Genomic DNA, 22,363 nt, shown 5'->3' with positions numbered 1-22,363 from the left:
TGGACTGTCTCCAGTTTGTCCACATCTTTCCTGGAATGTGACACCCGGAACTGGACACAATACTCCATCTAAGGCCTTATCAGTGTAGAGTGGAAGATCCGCTTCTCATGTTTTGCTTACAACACTCCTACTAATACATCCCAGAATAATGCCGGCTTTTTTGCAACAGTGTTACACTGTTGACTCACATTTAACTTGTGATCCATACAATGGATGGATTTCCCCTGTAATAGTCTCTTAAATTCATATACCATATGTAAGGTTCAAGTATTTCTTCCAGCCCTTTGAATTCTCATACTTCAAGTGGCTGTTTAATCTTTGGAAGAAAGGAATTAGGCTAAAAATGGAGGCATTTCTCGGAAGGAGACAAAGGGCCAGAGTGTCAGTTAATGTACACCAGCCTAGCTCCACTGGGGCCAACAGGACTATAGCAATTTATGCTGTCTGAGGATCTGGCCCAACTTATCTCAGAGGTGCATAAGCCAAAACTAAAACAGCAACATGTAAAGTTCTTTCCATAGTAAAAAGTTTTAGCCCTTTGTATATGTGTGAGGGCTGAATAATGTAACTTGCATTGATATCATCTGATTAGAGCAACTTCTGTTGGTGAGAGAGAGAGGCTTTCAAACCCCACAGAGCTCTTGGCTCGAAAGCTTCTCTCTCTCTCTCCACCAGAGGGTGGTCCAATAAGATATATTTGTCTCCCTAATATCCTGGGATTGACACATCTACAAACTAAACCATGCAGCTTTAAGTAAGTGATGCATTTTGTCTGCATTGGCACACTGTATACACATGGGTCACTAAGAGCTCCAGATGATGATGCTACCATACTAACACACCAGTCTACAGGTCTGGAGTGGCAGCCTGGGTTGGAGGCCCCCTTACCCAGTGGTTAGGACACTGAGAATCTGGTAAATTAGGTTCTGTTCCCAGCTCTGCCATGGACTTACTCTGTGACCACAGAGAAGTCACCTTCTCTTTTAGTACCTCAGTTTCTCCACATGTAAAATGGTGACAATGATACTTCTGATTCTCCTAATGTGCTCTGAGGCCTAGGGATGAAAGCACGATGTAAAGGCAAAGAATTATTTTATTGTGTCTGAGGATCGGTAACAAAATATGAATTAAACATTGTCCGCCTTATTTTTACTAAATATTTATAAAAAACACTACTCAGTGTGTACTTACTGCCAAACACAGCTCAAAACCCAGCAAGGTTGGAAATATCCTAAGGATGGTGACTTGGCAGAGCTGTGTGGTGGTTGCTTACATAGCACATTCCTGTACATTATTCTTGGCTCTGGCTACTGCTGTTGAACAGCACTAAACACTCGTTAAATGAAATAAAATTAACCAAATTCTTATAAATAACCATAGTATGGTCATGCTAGTGGGCCCAAACTTTGTATTTTTTAAAAACAGATCAAATTACATAAATAATAAAAACAAGGCCAGATTCCCTCCTGGCACAACTCCACGGGGAGATATTTGTCCCATCTACTTAACACAGTGGTGATGGGGGGAGGATGAAGCACATTATCAACTAGTTAAAACAAAAAAATGAAAAAGACATGTATGCTCAGTGCACACTCCTAACTGAACTGCCATGAAATACGTATGCTCCTCCCATGTTCAGCTAGACTAGTCATGCCCCTTTCAGAGGTGACTTCAATTTATGAATGGATTAATGTAATCTGATAAACCGTGGCATAGCCCCTATTTGGAATGCAAAGGGAAGAAGGGTCCCCCTCACTTCCCAGAGAAGTAGTAGTAAAGTAATGGGATTCTGTCTGCCTGCCCTGCCCCCAGCCGGGACCAATAGGAGGGCATCTACCATCCCCTGAGAGGAGCAGGGTTCGCCTCTTCTGCTTGGAGAGACATGGATGGCAACAAATGTCCCTTCTAAATTTCCTCAATCTTCTGTATGGATGTCTTGTCTGGGCTCACTGCGCTGCATTCCTTCTGGCACACACACGGTCCTCTGCGGGGCGGGGCGGAGGGAGAAGAGAGAGAATGGTGGGACCCCAGGGCATTGGATCTTGATGTTAACACTTCATTGAGATGCAGAGGGCAATTCACATGTCTCAGAGCTACCGTTTCAGGCTCCCTACAAACTCAGGCAGACATCACTGCATCAGTCACACTTGAGTCATATTTTCAAGTTTCTCTTTGCAACCATGAGGGCTAGAAACTTTTTTTTTAAATTAAAACTTAAAATCTGATGAAATGGCAGACTTTAGAAGCTAAACCTTAGGCATGGGCCTATAGTGCTTATGCCTTAATACAGGCCTATATCCACCCCTTGCTTTAATTATTCTTTCTTTGAGAGTACTTAGCATACAAGTCCTCAGTGCTTGAACTGGAATCCTGTGCAGGTGGGTCCTGATCATAAACCCATTGGAGTTGAGTGTTTTTCCACTGACTTTTATGGGGTCTGGATCAGACCTATGGTACATATGTGCACTTATTTTATAATGATTTTGGCTCTCTGATACCTTCAGAATGCAAATCCAATCATGAAGAACCTGCCATCTCTGGCCAGTTCATCTGATTTCTGGTCATAACCAGGTTGCTAACCTGTACATAATAGTACTACGTAATCAAGTTGGTCAGTTTCTCCCTGTAACCAGCTTAGGCAGAACAGCAAAAAGCCACAGAGATGTGGAGGCACACTGTACAGGTCTGTTGCTTATTAAGTATTTGCAATGGTCATTAGAAGCCATATTCCTATTCTCTAGGTGCAGATGGGAAGTAAAATGCACTTCAGGTAATAGGGCTACATGCAGTGATGCCTCTCCCTCTTTCTCAAATATACTAGAAGATCTTTACTGACCTCTGCAAACTCTCCTGCTAACACTTCACTCAGAGGGTCGCTGCTTCAGTGGGACAGCTGTATCCACCATCAAATGCCTAAGATGTGTCTGACCATCCTTGCATAACCAGAGGGAATTTCTCTAGCCAGCAACAGCACCTGATGAACCATGATCGAATGTTGCTGCAGCAGTGATTCCTCTCTGGTGTCCCCATACACATAAACAGTATGCAATACTTCAGTATTTTGGAAATATAGCTAAAACTATCTTGTGGCCTGCATGAACTGGCTTCAAGAGAGCCATGCCAATAAGGTGATGGATACTAATTGAAATAAGCTGACTGTCAAAATAAAAGATTATTGCGTCTTCAGTTTAAAAAAAGAAAAAGCAGATTTTGTATTTGTTTCCAGAAATGTTTATCTCAATTAGATCAAAAGCAGATCTGTGGGAATGACTGTCCACCAACAACACAGAATCACAGAAATGTAGGGCTGGAAGGGACCTCAAGAGGTTGTTTAGTCCAACCTCTTGCACCAAGGCAGGACCCAGTATACCTATACCATCCCTGACAGATGTTTGTCTAACTGTTCTTAAAAACCTCCAATGATTGGGATTCCACACTCTCCCTTGAAAGCCTGTTCCAGAGCTAAACTATCCTTATACACCTCTACCTCGATATAACGCGACCCGATATAACACAAATTCGGATATAACGTGGTAAAGCAGTGCTCCGTGGGGGCGGGGCTGCGTACTCCGGCAGATCAAAACAAGTTCGATATAATGCGGTTTCACCTATAACGCAGTAAGATTTTTTGGCTCCTGAGGACAGCGTTATATCGGGGTAGAGGTGTAGTTAGAACATGTTTCCTAATATCTAACCTAAATCTGCCTTGCTACAGCTTAAGTCCATTACTTCTTTCCTGCCTTCTGAGTATATGGAGAACAACTGGTCGCTGTCCACTTCATAACCGCCCTTCACATTTTTGATGATTCTCAGGTCCCAACTCAATCTTCTTTTCTCATGACTAAACATGCCTTTTTAAAATATTTTCCTCATAGATTATGTTTTCTAAACCTTTTATCATTTTTGTTGATCTCCTCTGGACTCACTCAAGTTTGTCCACATCCCTCCGAAAGCGTGGTGCCCAGAATTGGGCACAGTATTCCAGCTGAGGCCAGCGTGGAGTAGAGAGGAAAAATGACCTCCCCTGTTTTACATATGACACTCTTTGTTACTACGCCCCAGAGTGAGATTAGCCTTTTTTGCAATTGCATTGCATTGTTGGCTCGTATATTCAATTTGTGATGCAGAATGACCTCCCCGTTCTTTTTGGCAGTACGACTGCCTAGCCAGCTATCATCAAACAAGGGAGGACAAAAAACAGTACAAAACCTGCCTTTTGGACAGTGTGGGTCTTCTGCTACAGTATTTGGGTGTGGAGAGAAATTATGAGCTTGTATCAGTCCTTCACATATTCTTTTTCAAAGTAAACAGGGGCCTATTCCACCCATACCTGATGTGTGTGATGACTTTTCTTCAATTCTGGCAACCATAACAACATGGCAGAATTTATGGAGCTGACTCTTGCAATGATGAATCAATGGGGTATACAAAATGGGAGTGCATCAGAAGTAGTAGCAGAAAAAACCCAACTAGTCTTTCTCTCTGAGTCTGTTCCACTTTCATGATAAAATTGAAGCTAAATTTCTCTTCTGATGCCACTGCTCCCTGCCAGGTAATCTGCTTCCTTCCTTCTTATTGGGAAAATACCATTCTGGTCACCTAAGGTGCTTTAGAGAAAGTGGCAAATGCTGTTTGGCGCCTTTTGCTGTTTTCTGCAGGAACAGCCAACACATTTATGCTTCTATATATTTAAAAAAAGGTGTAATTGGAATACTGTGCTAGTTAGACCTGAAAATCTTTGTGTTCTGTGTGTCTGTGTGTGTATGGGGTGGGGGGAGGAGTGGGGGAGATCTCTGCCTTCTGCTAGAGAGAAGCTGGACTGAAATTAAAATACTATATACAAGACTGATGATGTAAAACCCTTCACTTTGTGGGCCAAATCACTATATTAACAAGTGTGGATATGGCCCTTTGGCCACTTTCCTTTTTTCTAGAAAATGCAGAGGCATTCTTAACAGGAGACATTTAATAGTGTAAAGCTGCCATCATTGCAAAGCTTTCTGATCTGCTGTATCCGCTTCAAGACTGGTGTAAAAGAAAATGTAAAGCTGTTATTAAAACATATGGTGGAAATAAATAGCAAGGTAAGAAGTGACAGGAGGTCTTCTGTGGAAGAAAATAAAACAAAATTATTTTTTATAGTTCACAGAATAGAATCATAGAATCATAGAATTCAAGATCAGAAGGGACCATTATGATCATCTAGTCTGACCTCCTGCAAGATGCAGGCCAAAATAGCCTCTGACAGAAAAAAGCCTTGTGTTTTGTACTGCCAGCATGCATCTTCTCTGTCCTGTTTCATATTGTAATCTCCATAGTTTGGAAACAGTTGCAAGCATTTCTAGATTGTAGCTACATGTAAGGTGGGATTTCCATAGGTGTTCAGCATTACGATTCTGCTTGTATTAAAGTCAGTGGGAGCTTTATTAGGCCACGGTTTCATTTATCCCACCCATATCCTCTGCTATTTGGATCATGCTCTAATTGGAGCTGAAATTTCACACACCTAAACTTTCAGTTACTATTACGTAACCAAACTTGCTGTCCTCCTGTCAGAGGGTATGGCACACTATGACCGGGGCATTTCTTGTTTTTCCCACAGTCAACAGATTTCTTTGTAAACCTAACAACATGTACTTTTCACATCTTCTACGTTCATATTATATTAAACATTTGTCATCAAGTAACTTATTAATCACTGCTAGCGTAGTAGCTTCACTCAGTGATCAAGGCCTTGTTGGGGTAAATAAATCAATATTTTGAGCTGAAAGATTTCAGTTCCCTAATCTATAGAACAGAAAAGTGTCCTGGAATTATAATCACTGGGTGTTGCTGTTTAATTCTTAATCTCTTGTATTTGGAAAAGTGCCTTAATAAGAATATGTGATTTGGTATCAAGCAGCTTAACATTATTGGAAAGACAAATGGAGTATTAGATTCCCTGTAGGTGCTGAAAACCAGAAGCACCTACAGATGTGACTTTCAAATCACATTATCAAAGGCAAAAGTCAGTGCAGTCTTTATTATGGGAAAAGGGTAGTGCACTGCTATTGCTTCTGTGTGATGACACACTTTTTAGCAGATTGGAAACCAAGCCAACTTTCACTGTGATACTTATGCAATTGTTCCTTGGTTTCTTTCAACATTATGATATTTAAGAAGTATTGTACATACTATAGAATACTAGGAAAATAGATTGTTATTTCACTGGGAAATGGTTCTGTAGAATCACTAACTTCCAAAGAATACCACAAAAGACTGGTAGGAAATACAGGGGTGTGCATGTATTTCAATTTGATGACTTTTGGAGGTGCTCACTCTGTGCCCCCGCCGACTACTGAGGAAGTCTGTGCCCCTGCTTTCCTCCCCCTGGTGCACACCCCTGTGGAAATATATGTAAATTACCTTTGAATATTCTCTATAGCAAACCACACCCAAGAATGCTTTAACCTGTCCTAATTTGATTTAGTTGGGAATTGGTCCTGCTTTGAGCAGGGGGTTGGACTAGATGACCTCCTGAGGACCTCCTGGATGACCTTCCAACCCTGATATTCTATGATTCTATGAATGTGGAAGGGAATTGCCTTTTAACTGGCAGTAATATAAATATACAATATGTTGTTAAAGAAACAAATATAACTGAATGCATTTTTGGAGTCTGGGACTAATCTGCCCCTAATGAAACTGACATTTGGTTTGACTCTTATTCCTGATTTACGTCTTTAAAAATGATGATAACTCCACTGAAGTTGATAGACTGGTATAAACGAGAAGAGAATCAGGCTCCTTATGTTAGCATATCAAATCTGTGACGCATCTGCTGTAGCCAATTTACAAAAACTACCCAATAAATTGCAATCAGTTATTTAATACTTGTGTGCGAGGCACTTCGGTGTGCTGGTCTTTGGCTCTGACTGTTCCGTGAAATTAGATTTTCATCACAGCTAGCTCACTTTCAGACTGGTTCATAAACTATTTGTTTAAAATTAATAAAGGAGGGGCTGCCCAGAAGCCAGCTAAGGATGTGAATACTGGTCCTGGGTTTGTTCCCCTTGCTTTCTGGTTAGAGCTGAAAAGGCAATACACTTGGGTACCATTTTTACCAGGATGTGCCCCCATAATCCATGCATCAACATTAGAATAGTAATGAAAACAGGCATAACCCCAGAATCTGTTCTGTTTTATTGCCCCTTCACTCTTAAATGTCATGGATGTCAGGACAAAAAAGACTGGTGACTAAATCCATGTTCAGCAGGCCAGGAATATAATAATGAATGGTGGCCCACTGAACTTGGTTACACAGCAGAAACTCTAGGCCAATGGGCCAGATCCCACTCTTCCCACCATAATGTCAGGTGGATTACAGTCAGACATCAGAGTGTTACTTTGCTAAATTTAGTTCAGCCAGAGCTGCAGATGAAAAGCAAGACCCAAGCCACTCACAGGCGCCAGTCCCTCTCTTTTAGTAATGAACATTGGTGGCCTCCCTGCGAGCTGGCTGGGCAAAGTGCTACTACACAACTCTCTCACCTACCTCATACATTTCAAGAAGCAGGAGCAGATACAGAGAAAGTAGTGCATACATTCTATTCAAACCAAGACAAGTTATTTTTACACTCTTCCTCTGGGCTGCATGTTTTTATTTGTGGGGGAAGGGAGAGTGGTTAGAATTGTTGGCTTCAGGCTAGTGCTAATAAAAACCCTGTCTTATGACTTGAGAATCATAATCAGTACTTTATGTGGAATCCCTTCAGATACATTCATCCATGGCAAGTTGTATTTCTTTTTTTCTCGTGTGCTAGGAGATACTCCACAGTTAAAACTGTCCCCACAAGGCAGTCTTGCTTAAAGGTTTAAAAGTAGAATTGTTTACCTAATGGAGCATTCATTGCCACAGTGCTTGTGTGTAGGGCCCTGGCAGTCAAGTCAATGCATCAGAACCTCAGTTTTCATTTAAAAATAAAGACTTAATTTCTAACTTGCGGTTGTGAAGAAAAGCTTGAAAACATGATCTGTGTAACCAGTATAGCAGTATCTGCCTGAGTGTGCAAACAGCCTGAAATAATAGCTCCGAGAGGGGGGAACTACCTCACATATCTCAATGAAGTGTTAACTCCAAGACTCCTTGCTCTGGGAATGGCCCCTCATCACAGGACTGTGTGTGTAGCAAGAGGAGGCAGCGGCAGTGGGCCCAATCCAGCCACTCAACTAAACACATCCCAGCTGCTGGGGCAAGTACTGAGGCCCCTTTCAGCTACTGCTTCATCTATGAATGGTAAAAGGGGACCCCTACTGCCATCCTTGTTGTTCCCAAGGGGAAGGGCTTCTGTTACCACTCTATAGAGGGAGAAGGAGGCACTGTGCTACTGTGTGTGTTGGGGGAGGGGGGAAGAAAGAGCACCCCTGCTGTCACTCAATATGGGGGGGGGCAAATGGGTGGCCTCATTTCATGCAGTGGCTAGGATCCCAATTTGCCTTAATCTGGCCCTCTCAGAAAGGGGCCGAATGAAGCCAGGAGAGAAGTGCATGGTAGACCTATAACTTCATAGAGTCACATGTCAGTTTCCCCAACACAGAGGGAGCACGCTGGTCTGGAGTCTACAACAACTCTGAGACTGCAATTACAACTGTGGATGACAGCAGTCAATCTCCATTACGTTCTTCCTCCGGAGGGCTCCAAAATGTCCTTCCATCAAAGGCTTTACAATCAAACTGCAATGGGACACAAGTAAGCTCATAAGAAGACAAATGTTGAGAAGCAAGAGAAGGGAACTTATAGTAAGGTCACATGGGAAAGCACATGAGTATCTTGATCGTTCCATTGCTTATTTTCTTCTCTGCCTCGGAACTCCTTGCTAAACCACATATCCCACTTCACCTTTTGGAGACACTGCAGCAGAAACCAGTTAAATGAGATGAATGTCTGGGTGAACAGGTTTGGGGAGGTCAGAAGAGGGAGCCTCGGAAGATCCTTATTGCTCTTCCCCCACAGTCGCCGGTAGAGATGTCTGTTCTGCAGCCTGGCTAGTCCGGTTGCAAAGGATCATCTCACCATAAAATAGAATAGCTGCAACCAGAGAAGAAACTCAGTTCCAAAAAATGCCTCACCAGCAAAACCACAAGCATATCAGAAGGAAACAAATAACCACTTATCCTGAGAGGGAAGATTTTTCCGTAGAGATAGGCATTTCAGCAGCACTACTAAGAGTAGTGTTGACAGGGGTCTGCATATTGGCGATAAACTCTTGATTATTTCCCTCCTCAGAGACTTTAGTTTTTAACACTTCTGAAGCATTAATTCCCTGTTCTCAGGGAGATCACTGGAAGCAAGTTTAGCATCATCCTATGCAATGACATCCTTTTTTCTCTGACACTTCTCTGGTGTCTTACTCTTCCGATTTTGCCACTTTGAAGTATTTGCAATTTATGCTTCATGTTCTACCAAAGCTTTGTTTGAGCATCCATCCTGAAAACACACTGACAAATGATTTGCTGATCTCCACAGGCAGCGATTATATTCCACGTTCAGTCCCAATTGGAGAAAATAGTGCCAGTATTTCAACCAAGAAATTCACACAGCCAAATTGTCAGGAAATGTGACTGCATTAGAGACTTCAGGCCAAATTAGCCGTGACCTAAATGGTGCAGTAGTTTACACATTAGAAAGTGAGTGCTAATGGTCAAATAGTAACATTTTTGTAGAAGTTAAGGCCAGAAGGGACCATCAAATCATCTAATCTGACCTCCTGTGTTACACTGACTATAGAATTTAATTCAGTTACAGTTTCATCCAAATTTACCTTGTGCTCACCATATTTATTGCATCCATCTGTAGTCTCTTGCTTTATACTTAGACTGTGCACTCTTTGGGACAGAGACTACCTTTTCATTGTGTGTACGTGCACATTGTTTGTGTACAGTGCCTGGCACAGTGGGGCCCTAATTCTTCATCAGGGGCTAATACACACCATGACCAAACAAAATTATGCAAAGTGAGTGTAATTTACATGCTGAAAAGATGGAAGGAGATGTAGCTAGAAAAGCAACAATGAGAGGCCCTACTTTATCTTACATCCTGCAATTAATTGCTTTTCCTGTCACCCGTTCCCTTCTGGTCCCTGGATGCGTAAGTTACATCTATGGGGCCTTAGTCTCTTCTCAGTTACAGTAGTGCAACACCATCAACTACAGTGGAGTTACTTCTTATTTACACTGAGGTGACGAGAATAAGCCCCAATGAATGTCAAATCAGTGCAAGTGATACCATCACATTCTAATTTTCCTTGACACTGATGTGTGATTTATGTGACTGCCTAATTTGGCCAACGTTCTGTATTAGGACAAGATATAGAATTCCTCTATTGTTCTTGATAATCTCACTCGTCCATCACATATTCAAAACCAGGCCTGTGTCTGTTATAACGAAACCAGAGCATGACCTATGTTATTGCTGAATTTTAGGTTAAAGTAATGGGATTAGATGGGCGAAGTTTCACCTCCCAATAAAGGCAAAGCGAAGACAAAGTAAATCAGGAAATTCACAGGCCTTTTCTCTTTAAACAAAGTCCTCTTTGTTTTAAATAATAAAAATCAGCTAAACAATAGCAGAATTGCTCCCCCAAAATAGCCTTTCCTGTTTTATCACAGCATTAATCAGAAAAGTCATTCTCAGGAAAAATAAGGATTGAGGTGGAGTGCTTTGGATATATACTATTCCAGCTGATGTAGCAAGTACAATTGACTTTACTGACACTGTTACTTCCGAAATTACTATATAAGGTTAACACCTCAGACCCATTGTTTCAAGGTATCTATAAACTCAGGCAGACATTGCTTACACTGGGGCCACGTTTCAAAGGTTTTCATAAGTATAACAGCAAAAGACTTAGGGTGCAATCCTGGCCCCACTGTAATCAGTGAGGCCCAGATCCTCAAAGCTATTTAGACTCCTAATTTCCACTGATTTCAAATAAAGTAAGGGTGAAATTCAGACCCTTTTGAAGTAAATGACAAAATTCTCAGAATGAAATCAATGGAAGTTAGGAGCCTTTGAAGATCTCAGCCTGTCACTTACTTCAAAAGGGTCTGAATTTCACCCTTAATTTATTTGTATGTAAAGTAAGACTCTGGAGAAGAACTGAAAAGCCTGTCCATGCTCCTGAGCTGGACCTTTGTGCCCCCACCTCAGGGGCCACCCCAGACTTGGGGGAAACACTAGTTTAGAAAGACGAAGCTGGACTAGCTTCAGAGTACTTTCAATTTTGATTTCTCATTTCTTTACATTCCCATTAACTTCACTTGCACGACTCATAGGAGTAGGGATGCACAATTGGGCTGTGAGCAGAAGGCAAAAATTCAGTAGATAATAAAAAGCAAATTAAATTAAAGATGGTTTTATGCTGCCAAGTTCAGATTTGAACTTTTCTAAGGCTTAAGTGTGTTTTGGTCCAGGCCTCCTCTCTAAATGAGCTTTTTAAATCTTCCAGTTTTAATAGCAAAAATCAGTTGTTCCCAAAGTGTGGTCTTTAGACAAATGGTTGTGTATGTAGCACTTGGTGGTGGTCCATGAAGAGGCGGTAGGAAGGTCATACTGTGCTGGTTATCCATCTTGTTTCCAGCTGCTCTGTCATGTTAGAAGACAGGTGAAAGTGCCATCCTTTCCTAGCGTAACTTTTTGTACGTAAGTTACTGCTATGCTTTTTACAGGGATAATATGCGATTGCAAATGGCAGGGGGAAGTAGCCACGAGACCATCTCTCTACTAAAAGATAATCAATGAAAGAGTTCGAGCCTAACTGCTGAAGTGTGATTTGGAACACAGGTAAAGGAATGTTTTTTATTTAGATACTTTCTATTTATGCTGACAACGCGAGCCAGAGTATTGTTTGTTCAAGAGAAACTCCATGGGCTGTTTATGTGCCAGTTATATTGATTGTGTTAACTAATAATGTTTCCTTGAGGTCACACAACCTAAACTCTTCAACTGACTGCTCTTAATTAAAACTCTTAGAAACCCAAACAATTTCTCAGTCTTTACAAGACCAACTGAAGGTTTCGTGTAATATACTAAAATTTTCTGAATCATCATCTTACAGCTCCCCTGGGAAATCAGGAATCATTACCATTAAATAGATTTTGTAAAAGGGATTATTTAAGCCAAAGCAGAGAAACCACACAAACCAATGCGGATTGTAATTTAATACTCAGCATAGCCAGAGCCGAACAGGAGCAGAATAAAGCAGTCTAGTCCTGAAACAGTCATAAAATCCAAGATGCAAAAATTTAACAGAGATGTGGGAAGAAGTTATAATGCCTATTATTACAAGAATATTTATTGGAATCCTTTTTGGAAGAGCTGGAGGGCACAAAAGCCAAGGCAGCCAACCAGAAACTGTTCTCTTCCACAACAGCTTTTGCAGCCATATATAGGAACATGTGAATATCCATCCCTGGTAAGACCAATGGTTCATCTAGCCCAGTATCCTGTCTTCTGACAGTGGCTGGTGTCAGATGCTACAGAGGGACTGAACAGAACAGGATAATTATTGAGTGGTCCATCCCGCCATCCAGTGCCAGAGGTTTAGGGACACCAGGGCAGGAGGTTGCATCCCTGACCAGCTTGGCAAATAGGCATTTATGGAGCTACCCTCCATGAACTTATCTAATTTTTTTGAACCCAGTTATACTTTCAGCCTTCACAACATCCCCTGGCAAACAGTTCCACAGTTCGACTGTGCATTGTGTGAAGAAGTACTTGCTTATGATTGTTTTAAACCTGCTGACTATTAATTTCATTGGGAGACCCCTGGTTCTTGTGCCATGTGAAGGGGTAAATAACACTTCCTTATTCACTTTCTCTACACCATTTGTGATGTTATAGGTCTCTATCATATCATCCGCCCTTAGTCATCTCTTTTCTAAGATGAACAGTTCCCGTCTTATTAATCTCTCCCTAGATGGAAGCTGTTCCATATCCCTAATCATTTTTGGTGCTCTTCTCTGTGCTTTTTCCAATTCAACACACATGCAGGATTCAAGGTGTTGGAGTATCATTGATTTATATAATGGCACCGTATTTTCTAATATTATCTATCCCTTTCCTAATGGTTCCTAACATTGTGTTAGCTATTTTGATTGTTGCTGCACATTGAGCAGATGTTTTCTGAGAACTATCCACGATGATCCAAGATCTCTTTTTTGAGCGGTAACAGCTAATTTAGACCCCATCATTTTGTATATGTAATTGGGATTATGTTTTCCAATGTGCATTGCTTTGCATTTTTCAACAGTGAATTTAATCTGCCATTTTGTTGCCCAGTCACCCAGTTTTGTGAGATCTCTTTGTAACTCTTCGCAATCTACTTTGGACTTAACTATCTTGAATAGTTTTGTTTAGTCTGCAAACTTTACCACCTCACTGTTTACCCCCTTTTCCTGATCATTTATGAATATGTTGAACAGTATTGTTCCCAGTACAGATCTTCGGGAGACCCCACTATTTACCTCTCTCCATTGTGAAAACTTACCATTTATTTGCTACCCTTTGTTTCCTATCTTTTACTAAACCCTGGGAGGACCGTCCCTCTTATCCCATGACTTCTTATGAGCCTTTGGTGTCAAAGGCTTTCTGGAAGTATGTTATATCCACTGGATCACCCTTGTCCATAAGCTTGTTGACCACCTCAAAGAATTCTAATGGATTGGTGAGGCATGATTTCCCCTTACAAAATGCATGTTGACTCTTCCCCAGCATATTGTGTTCATTTATGTGTCTGATAATTCTGTTCTTCAATAGTTTCAACCAATTAGCCTGGTACTGAAGTTAGGCTTACCAACTCTGGAGCCTTTAAAAAAAATTGGTGTTATATTAGCTATCCTCCAGTCATCTGGTTCAAAGGTTGATTTAAGCAATAGGTTTTATACCACAGTTAGAGGTTCTGCAATTTCATATTTGAGTTCCTTCTGAACTCTTGGGTGAATACCATGTGGTCCTGGTGACTTATTATGGTTTAATTTATCAATTTGTTCCAAAACACGTGCTAAAAGAACTTTCATCTCCCCAACATAGTGACTACAGAAAGAAGGGGCAGAGGGAGAAGAGGGAGTTTCCTGTTGACCCCTTTGTTCACTGAGATCATCCTTCTGAGATCCTCAGTGATCTCCCATACTCAACAAATCTTATCTATTTCCTTCCTCCTGCCTCATATCTTTTTACTAAGCGAAGGCAACCTCCTTTTATAGCCCACCAGGCAGCCATATGACTTCTCTACTCCTCTATCAGTCATGTGTTCATTTGGGTCACATACTCCACCAGGGACTATAACTCCCAGAGTCCATGACCTTAAAGGGGCCAAGACCCATAACAGACAGGCTGGTAGCACCTTGCCCTGTTACCTTTTAAAATGAGAATCAGGCCCAGAGTCAGGAAATGCAAAAGAATCTCACAGTCAAATTAATTTACCCATGTTAGATACATGGAATGTTTTTTGTTAGTAGCTATGCTGTTAAATATAACTTGAATATACAATTGGCCCAGTTGTACCATTTGGATATGCAAACACAATCCCACTACCTTTTATTGAAGTTTTATGTGTGTATGTGTGTGTATATATGCCCTCATAAATAACTGCTCCAGTACTTTCCATTATTGGTACAAAACAACTGCTGCAGAATACTTTAGAGTCATTTTAATAAGTTCCTTTCTGTGCAATGTGAGTGTTTAAAATATACTGTGAGAACCTTAATTTGTTAGTCTAGAATTTTAAGCTAAACTATCATTTTGATGTTACACTGAAATGATAGGGCAATACGATAAATTCTAAGTTCAAGATAACTTGTTAATTGTATTTCTTCTAAGGGCCATGTGGGCCAAATTCATCCTCGGACTCACCACACAGCAAAAGCTGTGCATGGATTAGGAATCCAGCTAGCACAGGTAACAGTAGCATGAGCTTCAGCACAGACTAGCAAGAAGAGTACACACCTAGGGTCTGTACCATTGGGCGTGTTCTACTTGTCCTGAAGCCCAGGCTGTGCTGTCTTCACTGCTGTTATTATTTGCACTAGCTGGATTCAAGGTAGTTTGAGTAGGTTAGTCTGTTCACAGCCTTAGATGAAATTAACTAAGTGACACCAAGGGTAAACTTGCCTCAATTTATTTAATGTACATTTGCTAGGTTATTAGGTTTCTTTCCATTCATATAGATTTCACTCCGCTAATTTGAGAATTATTGTCTAATACCTTAGAGCACATTTGTACAGCAAAACAGACAGGAATAAAAGTCACTGTTTTCTGTGATGTGCCATGTGGGGCAGTTCAGACACAATTTCAGTCTCAGTAGATCACTACTCTTCTTCGTCTCTCCCTTGGAATGCTAGTTGGAAAAAAAAATCATGAATTCTTAAGTACTGTACCAGAAGCTGCAGGACAGTTTCTTTTACTCAACCAGCCATAAATTACTCGGGGATGGCAAAGTTTAGAAAACCATGTGCCTATTTACAAATGTGTAATTTCAAATGCTGCTGGACTGTTAGAAATACAGAACATTCAGGCCTGCGCTGTTACTCTGAGCTGTAATCTAGTCATGAAAAACCCCACAGTGTATTCTCAAACGCACAGCAGTGAACAGCAGCAAATGCAAGGGAAGGCTCTGAGACCAGCATTTTAAAGTTCTTGTTCTATTGTCCATCAACAATATAAATCAGCAAAACCCGTGGGGATTCTTACTGGTTTTTATTCTATTCTACTTGGGGCTCTTCATAATTTTTCAAATCTTTTTATGTTACTTTTAAAGAAACAATAAAGAACCTTCATAACACATTTGGAATCAGTCAATCTACAGCAGCAGAAAGTGTCTGAATACATCTGCACTTTGTCAGTTTTGCCTTTACATCTTCACTGGCCGTTAAACAGGAGAGTTATTACAAACATTGATTGATATTTTTTAGGTGACACTTGCACTGATGCTAGCTAAAATGTTGGAGCAAACCCATCAAATCATACAAGTTTTAAGGCTTTATGGCCAATATAAACTAAATTTTAAGACCCCACATATTTATATAAACAGTGCAAGGTGATTTATATAAACAGTATTAGATATAAAGATCATTATACAATTATTTGCCATTTCTCAGTAAGCAGATGCAGTTATTTTTTAATATTTTGAAAGAAATCTGCTAAATTATGTCTCAGCTGGCCAATTTACTGATAGAGACACTAGGTTTTAAGTGAAGAGACTTTCCATCCTTGAAATTATATTGCTTATAAAGACAATTATAAATAATGTTAACTCCAAGGCTTCAGCAGCTACCCCACTGCTGCTTTCGTATAGTTGTGCAGACTTTGAAACAGACGGGTGAAGTCTGCTGGTTATATTTTTCCATATAAAATTGTGAATTGGCCCATAAAATAAAAATGCTGGAGAACCCCTGGGCTGATGAAGCAATGCTGAGAAATTAGAGCTAGGCTAATAGGCTGATCTTAGTTAATAATTAAGTTTAAGCAAGGAATTGGGTTTCGGTCTGAAAACAGCGGCTGCAGTGACAGGCACCGTGCAAAAACCTAAGCTGCTCAAAACATTCACATTTAGACATTTTTAATGAAAAGGGGGACAGATTTTTTAAATGAAAAACCGATACCCTTCTCTGACTCGCTCAGAGAGCGAAAACTACAGCTACTGTTGAGTTCAGATTCAACAGCACTGAAATCCTGCAAAGTTGTCTCTTGAGATTTAGACCCAAAATTGCAGAAATCTCATGAGATCAACTTATTTCATGCAATTTGGGCGGTATCTCTACCAGTAATGGAAAACGGTGGTTTTTCTGGTCTCAAATATAATTTAGAACAGGAACTATAGGGGCAGATTCTGATCTGGAATTTTAAAGTCTAGTGCGCCAGGAATCTGAATGGGTTATGACTGGAGTTTCCAGTTTCAGCTCACCTCTGTGAAATACCAGAGCATGAGTACCTTGTCACAATATTCCTACCCAACACAACACTCTTGCCTCATGTAAATCACTTCAGGGTGCAGCTATTAGTACAGAGGCTTGACCGATATTTAATTATATGCTTCTCCCCTGCACTTTACCATTATTAAAGTTCTCAAACTAGACTAACCACAGTACATTTCTACAATACAATTCAGCAGCACCCTCTAGTGAATGAACAGAGGACAAGCACCTGCTGCAGCATAACCAAAAGTTGTCACAGTGCATCATGGCTCCAGTGATGCGATAGACAGGAAAAGCAGCAGTAGAACTGAGCAAAAAAAAAGGTGAAACTCAGATCAGGTTTGAGGATTCTTGCGCTCTAGGATCACCTACAACCAGCAGCAGTGGCAGCAGGATGTTTTTCTCCTCTTCCGATGCAATATAGGGCATGGAGAAGGACCATAATTGAGAGAGGCCACTGGGGAATATCAAATCTGAGTCTGAACTCCCTTCCCCCTTAGTTCTGTGGTTATCTGATCTGGTGTTTTGGTACAGGCCCATCGCTAATTAAAACCTTTAGTACTATACATACACAGGAGTTTGCCCTACTCATTTTTCAATTTGCTTTCATCTTTGTGCAAAGCCCATGTCAGTGGTGATGGAGGTTTCTTGAAAGGAACAAGGACAGAATATAGCACATTTTAATGCCTTTTATAAAAACCTCCAAGCTTATTTTGTTTAATGAGAAAGAATTTAATTCTGCCTCCTATGCTGTAATGGGGAAATTCGCAAACAGAAAGGCCAGGCCAGGTTGGTATCTTGGGGGGTCAGGAATACTATATAAGGAGCCTCTTCTCCCTCCCCTCCTTAGAGCACTTGCTTGGCAGAATTCTCACCTAGCGCTTAATAATACACTAAAGGAGACCAGGGCAATGAGGGTGCCGGGCACTATAGACCCAACAGGTTGTGGTCTGCTAGTTTGCGGGTGTAATCAAGCTTCCAGCATGTATGTTGTTGTGTGCAGCTAGTCAGAGTAGCACACTCGCTCTTTTTAAAGGTGCTTCATGTATTGACCATTGACAGCTTGGAGCTATCCTAGCAGGTGACTGCAGGATGGCTTTAGTAAGCAGTATACAGACAGTACTGCTCCATCTATCCCCCATTTTTTTTCAAATTTGAACAGTATATATTCATATATAAAGGTACATATAACCTTTGTCTAGGTTAGAATTTTTTTCCCATCAGGCTTCCTAAATTAATCAAACTTTTGACTAAATTAATAATAATATTTCACTTTTTAACTGTATGCATTTATATGAAAAAGATTTTCATTTTGTAGTAACATCATCTAAGTGTAAAATTTAGAAGGAGAGCATCAGTCCTCTTGTTTCCATGCATAAGTGGTTGTGGAGGAATCTTTCTCACCACGATGTACTACAGAACACAGGTCATTTCACCTTCCTCTTAAGTAGGGTGACCAGATAGCAAGTGTAAAAAATCGGGACAGGGGTGGGAGGTAATAGGTGTCTATATAAGAAAAAGCCCCCAAAATCAGGACTGTCCCTATAAAATCGGGACATCTGGCCATCCTACTCTTAAGATACAAGTATATGTCACTTCCAGAGGCAAGACTATCTGATCTTCAAAAGTCTATTCTAACATGGCAATTCCTGTGTATCTACTCAAGAAACTGTATTTTACTCAACATTATGTCTTTGTCACTGTCAAGTTGTAAATCTACTCAGCTGATGAATAAGTTAAAATGGAGACAATCGGATATTCCTAGAGGAAAACTTGACATCACCAGGGCTCACCTGCAGTTATGGACTCTTGTACCAGTGAAAAGAAAGTTTGTGTGCAGGGATCGACAAAGGGGCAAGCATGTCAGAAGATAACAAAAAAAACTGGCATTAATATACACTGCAGCATCCATAAAGCATGAGATATATAATATGGGCATTCTGAAAATACACACAGTTGAACTTTCACTTCTCTTAGACCATTAGGAGTTGAAGGTGGTCCCATACGACATTCAAAAGACATTTTCTCCTAGATTTATATTAAAGTCTTTGATTATACTATGATCTGTGACTCCAGTGTCTCAGGATAATAATGATGCTGGTAATAGAGAGAGAGACTCTTATGGAGATTTCCTAGAACTGTATTGATTTACAAGAAGGTATTAGCAGAATGTATTAATGACTAAAATGTAACTTATTTACATCTGTTCCTTGGGAAAGGGGTGATGCTAGAAATCACACAGTTGGTTATTTCAAAAGGGGAAACCTGAAATAGTCTTTGCTAATGTCACTCTTGGGGGAACCCTGCTAGATTTCTGCCTACCTTTTCCTGAAGGGAAGAAGCAATCCATCTCCACACTGCTCCGGGAATGGGAGATGCAGAGAGTGCTGCTGGGGACTAGGCCTTCCTGAGGGGGGCTCCGCTCAGTTGTCCGTACCAAACACCAGCCAGGCCTTTCACTGGGCCTCTCCAGTAACTCCACTGTCTGTCCCACCTGGATACTCAGCTCGCTGCTGTGGCTGGCTGTGAAGTCTTGTAGCACCACGGTTAGTTCACACCCTCCAGACAACTGCCCAGGTAGAAAGAAAAATATCAACAGGTTAAAGTGCACTGAATGCAATTGGCTGGCATACTGTATTTGTATTGGCAAGCCTAGATTTTTGGATGATAGGATTTCTTTGGCAATTCCTTAGCAGCTGTTAGTCATTTCCTTTGTCAAAGTTCAACTAGCTGTGCCTCTGATTTCCTTTATTTCTATTGACTTTGCCAACCTTAGGTAATACATTCAAAACCACCCATCTGTTAACCCCTATATTTGCTCTGGGAGATTTTCTTTAGAACACTTAGTTTTTTTCTTGCTTTTCCTTCTCTTGTGTCTTTGCAGGAGAGTAATGATTGGGGTTCAGGATTCCCCAGCATTCTGATCAATCTCAGAGTAAGCTCCAACTCTCCTATCCACAGACTGGGTTACATTCATGTTCTGCACTCTCTCCACACGACATCAGCAGGGGTTTCAATGAGGGAATGAATACAGAATATACAAGAAAAGAAACCTGCCCTCATTTCACCAAAAGAATCATAGAATCATAGAATATTAGGGTTGGAAGAGACCTCAGGAGGTCATCTAGTCCAACCCCCTGCTCATAGCAGGACCAATCCCCAACTAAATAATCCCAGCCAAGGCTTTGTCAAGCCTGACCTTAAAAACCTTTAAGGAAGGAGATTCCACCACCTCCCTAGGTAACCCATTCCAGTGCTTCACCACCCTCCTAATGAAAAAGTTTTTCCTAATATCCAACCTAAACCTTCCCCACTGCAACTTGAGACCATTACTCCTTGTTCTATCATCTGGTACCACCCCTAAGAGGGTTGTTCTGTACAGCATGTTCTCTATTTTGAAATGATGAGGCCTCCACTGCTTCTCTTGGGAGAAAATCAGACCTCTCCTCATATTTAAGGGAAAAATAAACACCCGAAGGAGAAGCCTGGGGCATTTCTATTTGCCTTTCAAAAAGATGTTTAAAAAGCTATGTGCGTTGCACTAAACTGCCACTAGATGTCTATGTTTGCTATCGTACAGCAAGCTAATAGTAAGGGACTGAACGGTAGTTTTATCTAAATGTGGGGGGAGGCTGGGAGGGATGTACTGAACAGCGTATTAACAAACAACTGTCTCAAATGAGCTGGGCTTAAATCCAAGAAAATAAATGGCTGCATGTTCCCCTGGACACTCCTTAAATGAGAGCCAGGGACTGATCATTTCCAATAATGAGGGTGGCAGGTGTTACAAACCAGGCAAAGGCTTTCTTCAGGTGGCTGATCTGATTTTTGAAAAGTATGTCCATTTTTATTGGTTTAAACCAAAGAGGAGAAAGAGCCCTAAAATCGCCTAGGAAAAGAGTGAGTCGCCTTGAGAAGCCACTGCTTCAGAATGTCAGAACACAGTAAAGCATGTTACAATGAACATCAATCTATGAAGCCCTGCACTGAATATCTGACATGTCCATATCAATTATTTGTGACACTGCACCTCGTGCAACAGACACAGGAATAGCTACCCTAAAAATGAAATTATGACATGACTTTTTCAATATCTTGTTAAATTCCTAAAGTTCTGTGATAAAGGGTCCTTCAGCCAGGACAGCACTTCTAAACAGCACCACATAGGAAGCACCTGCACTTGGTGAACCTCAGATGTCATTAACTAGTGACTTCTACAGCCTTTCCTCTCACTTGTTAAAAATAGTCACTTGAGGCAATGGGCCAAATTCTGCCCAGTTACACTGGGATTTGGAACAATGCCACTGTAGTTAATAAAGCTATCCAGCGAATAAAGTTGGATTTATTATGGTATAACTAAGGGCAGAAAGGGTCTGAAACTGTACCAGCAGAGAAGTAATAGGAAAGTTCAATTTCATCAAAGGGATGGGGCACCTCTAACTTATCCAGAATGTTCCAGTGAGAGGATGGAGCTTCCCTCACATCCGCTTCATGTATTGCTATGGATCTGGGGGACGACAAGGCCCGAGAATGAACATCTGAAGTTCAGCTAGAGTTGTGGAAAGCGAAAATGATCTCTAGTAATCTTACTCTAACTGTGATGGGAGATCATTTCAGGATCCTCTCAGCTACATCCACAAAAGGAGTTAGCAAATAGCTTCACCTGGTATGTATCTGAGCTTTGACTACCTGGCAAATGGCAAGCTTTGGAAAAATATCTGTAAACCATATAAGTGAAATGCAGATGGATCAGCCTGGTGATGGTAGACATCTTTTCACCTAGGAAGTGCTCCCTTAGTCTATTATTTGTTTAGTACATTTTTTAAAAAGAGAATAATTAGTTCAGCCATAAAATGTTATTCTATCTACATCCAGTCATGCAAAATAAAATATATGCATGCCACAATTGCATTTGATATGAAAGAGAGAAAAAGAAAATACATAATGCCTTAGAGGCTGTATTTCACATGAAAATGGTTTAATACTGTTCTCTATGACATGTTCCCTTATTATTTTAGAAATAACCCCGTTACACTTTATTCATTTAATAAATTGATAGCCGGGTGTTAGTTAGCATCTAAGCACTATACAATAGGAACAGTACAAAACATGCATATAAAATAAAGATCCAACCACCCTGAATAGACAATAAAGCAGAACATCAAGATCAGACACAAGGACAAACCCAGTAGTCCCCGGGGAACAGAGAAACCCCGGGCACAGGCACACCCAATTAATATTAGGATCAGGAAGAAAAGGGGAGAGCAAATACAGATAATAAAATGTTAGCACTTAACAAAGGGCATCATGACCTAAAAGCAGCTAGTGTGGGACTCTGGCAATTCTGCCCCAGGTGAAATCTGCACAACCAGGAATTCTGGACTGAAAACCCCCCTGTCCTGGCCTAGTTGTG

The 22,363-nt window shown here is 40.8% G+C and overlaps 1 protein-coding gene across 8 annotated transcripts in view; it reads right to left on the bottom strand.

Moving 5' to 3' along the window:
• The window catches only part of KALRN (kalirin RhoGEF kinase), a 743,024-nt gene that overhangs the window by 119,275 nt on the left and 601,386 nt on the right, over positions 1-22,363 (bottom strand). For all 8 annotated transcript variants that reach the window (XM_045032050.1, XM_045032053.1, XM_045032055.1 and 5 more), the window contains one exon: positions 19,273-19,519. In XM_045032050.1, the coding sequence (XP_044887985.1) occupies positions 19,273-19,519 (247 nt within the window). The remainder of the gene's footprint in view (positions 1-19,272; positions 19,520-22,363) is intronic.

This window comes from Mauremys mutica, chromosome 10, assembly GCF_020497125.1.
Source record: "Mauremys mutica isolate MM-2020 ecotype Southern chromosome 10, ASM2049712v1, whole genome shotgun sequence".
Classification (NCBI taxonomy): Eukaryota; Metazoa; Chordata; order Testudines; family Geoemydidae; genus Mauremys; species Mauremys mutica.
Note: the sequence above shows the minus strand (reverse complement) of the source record. Positions and strands in the feature narration are given on the sequence as shown.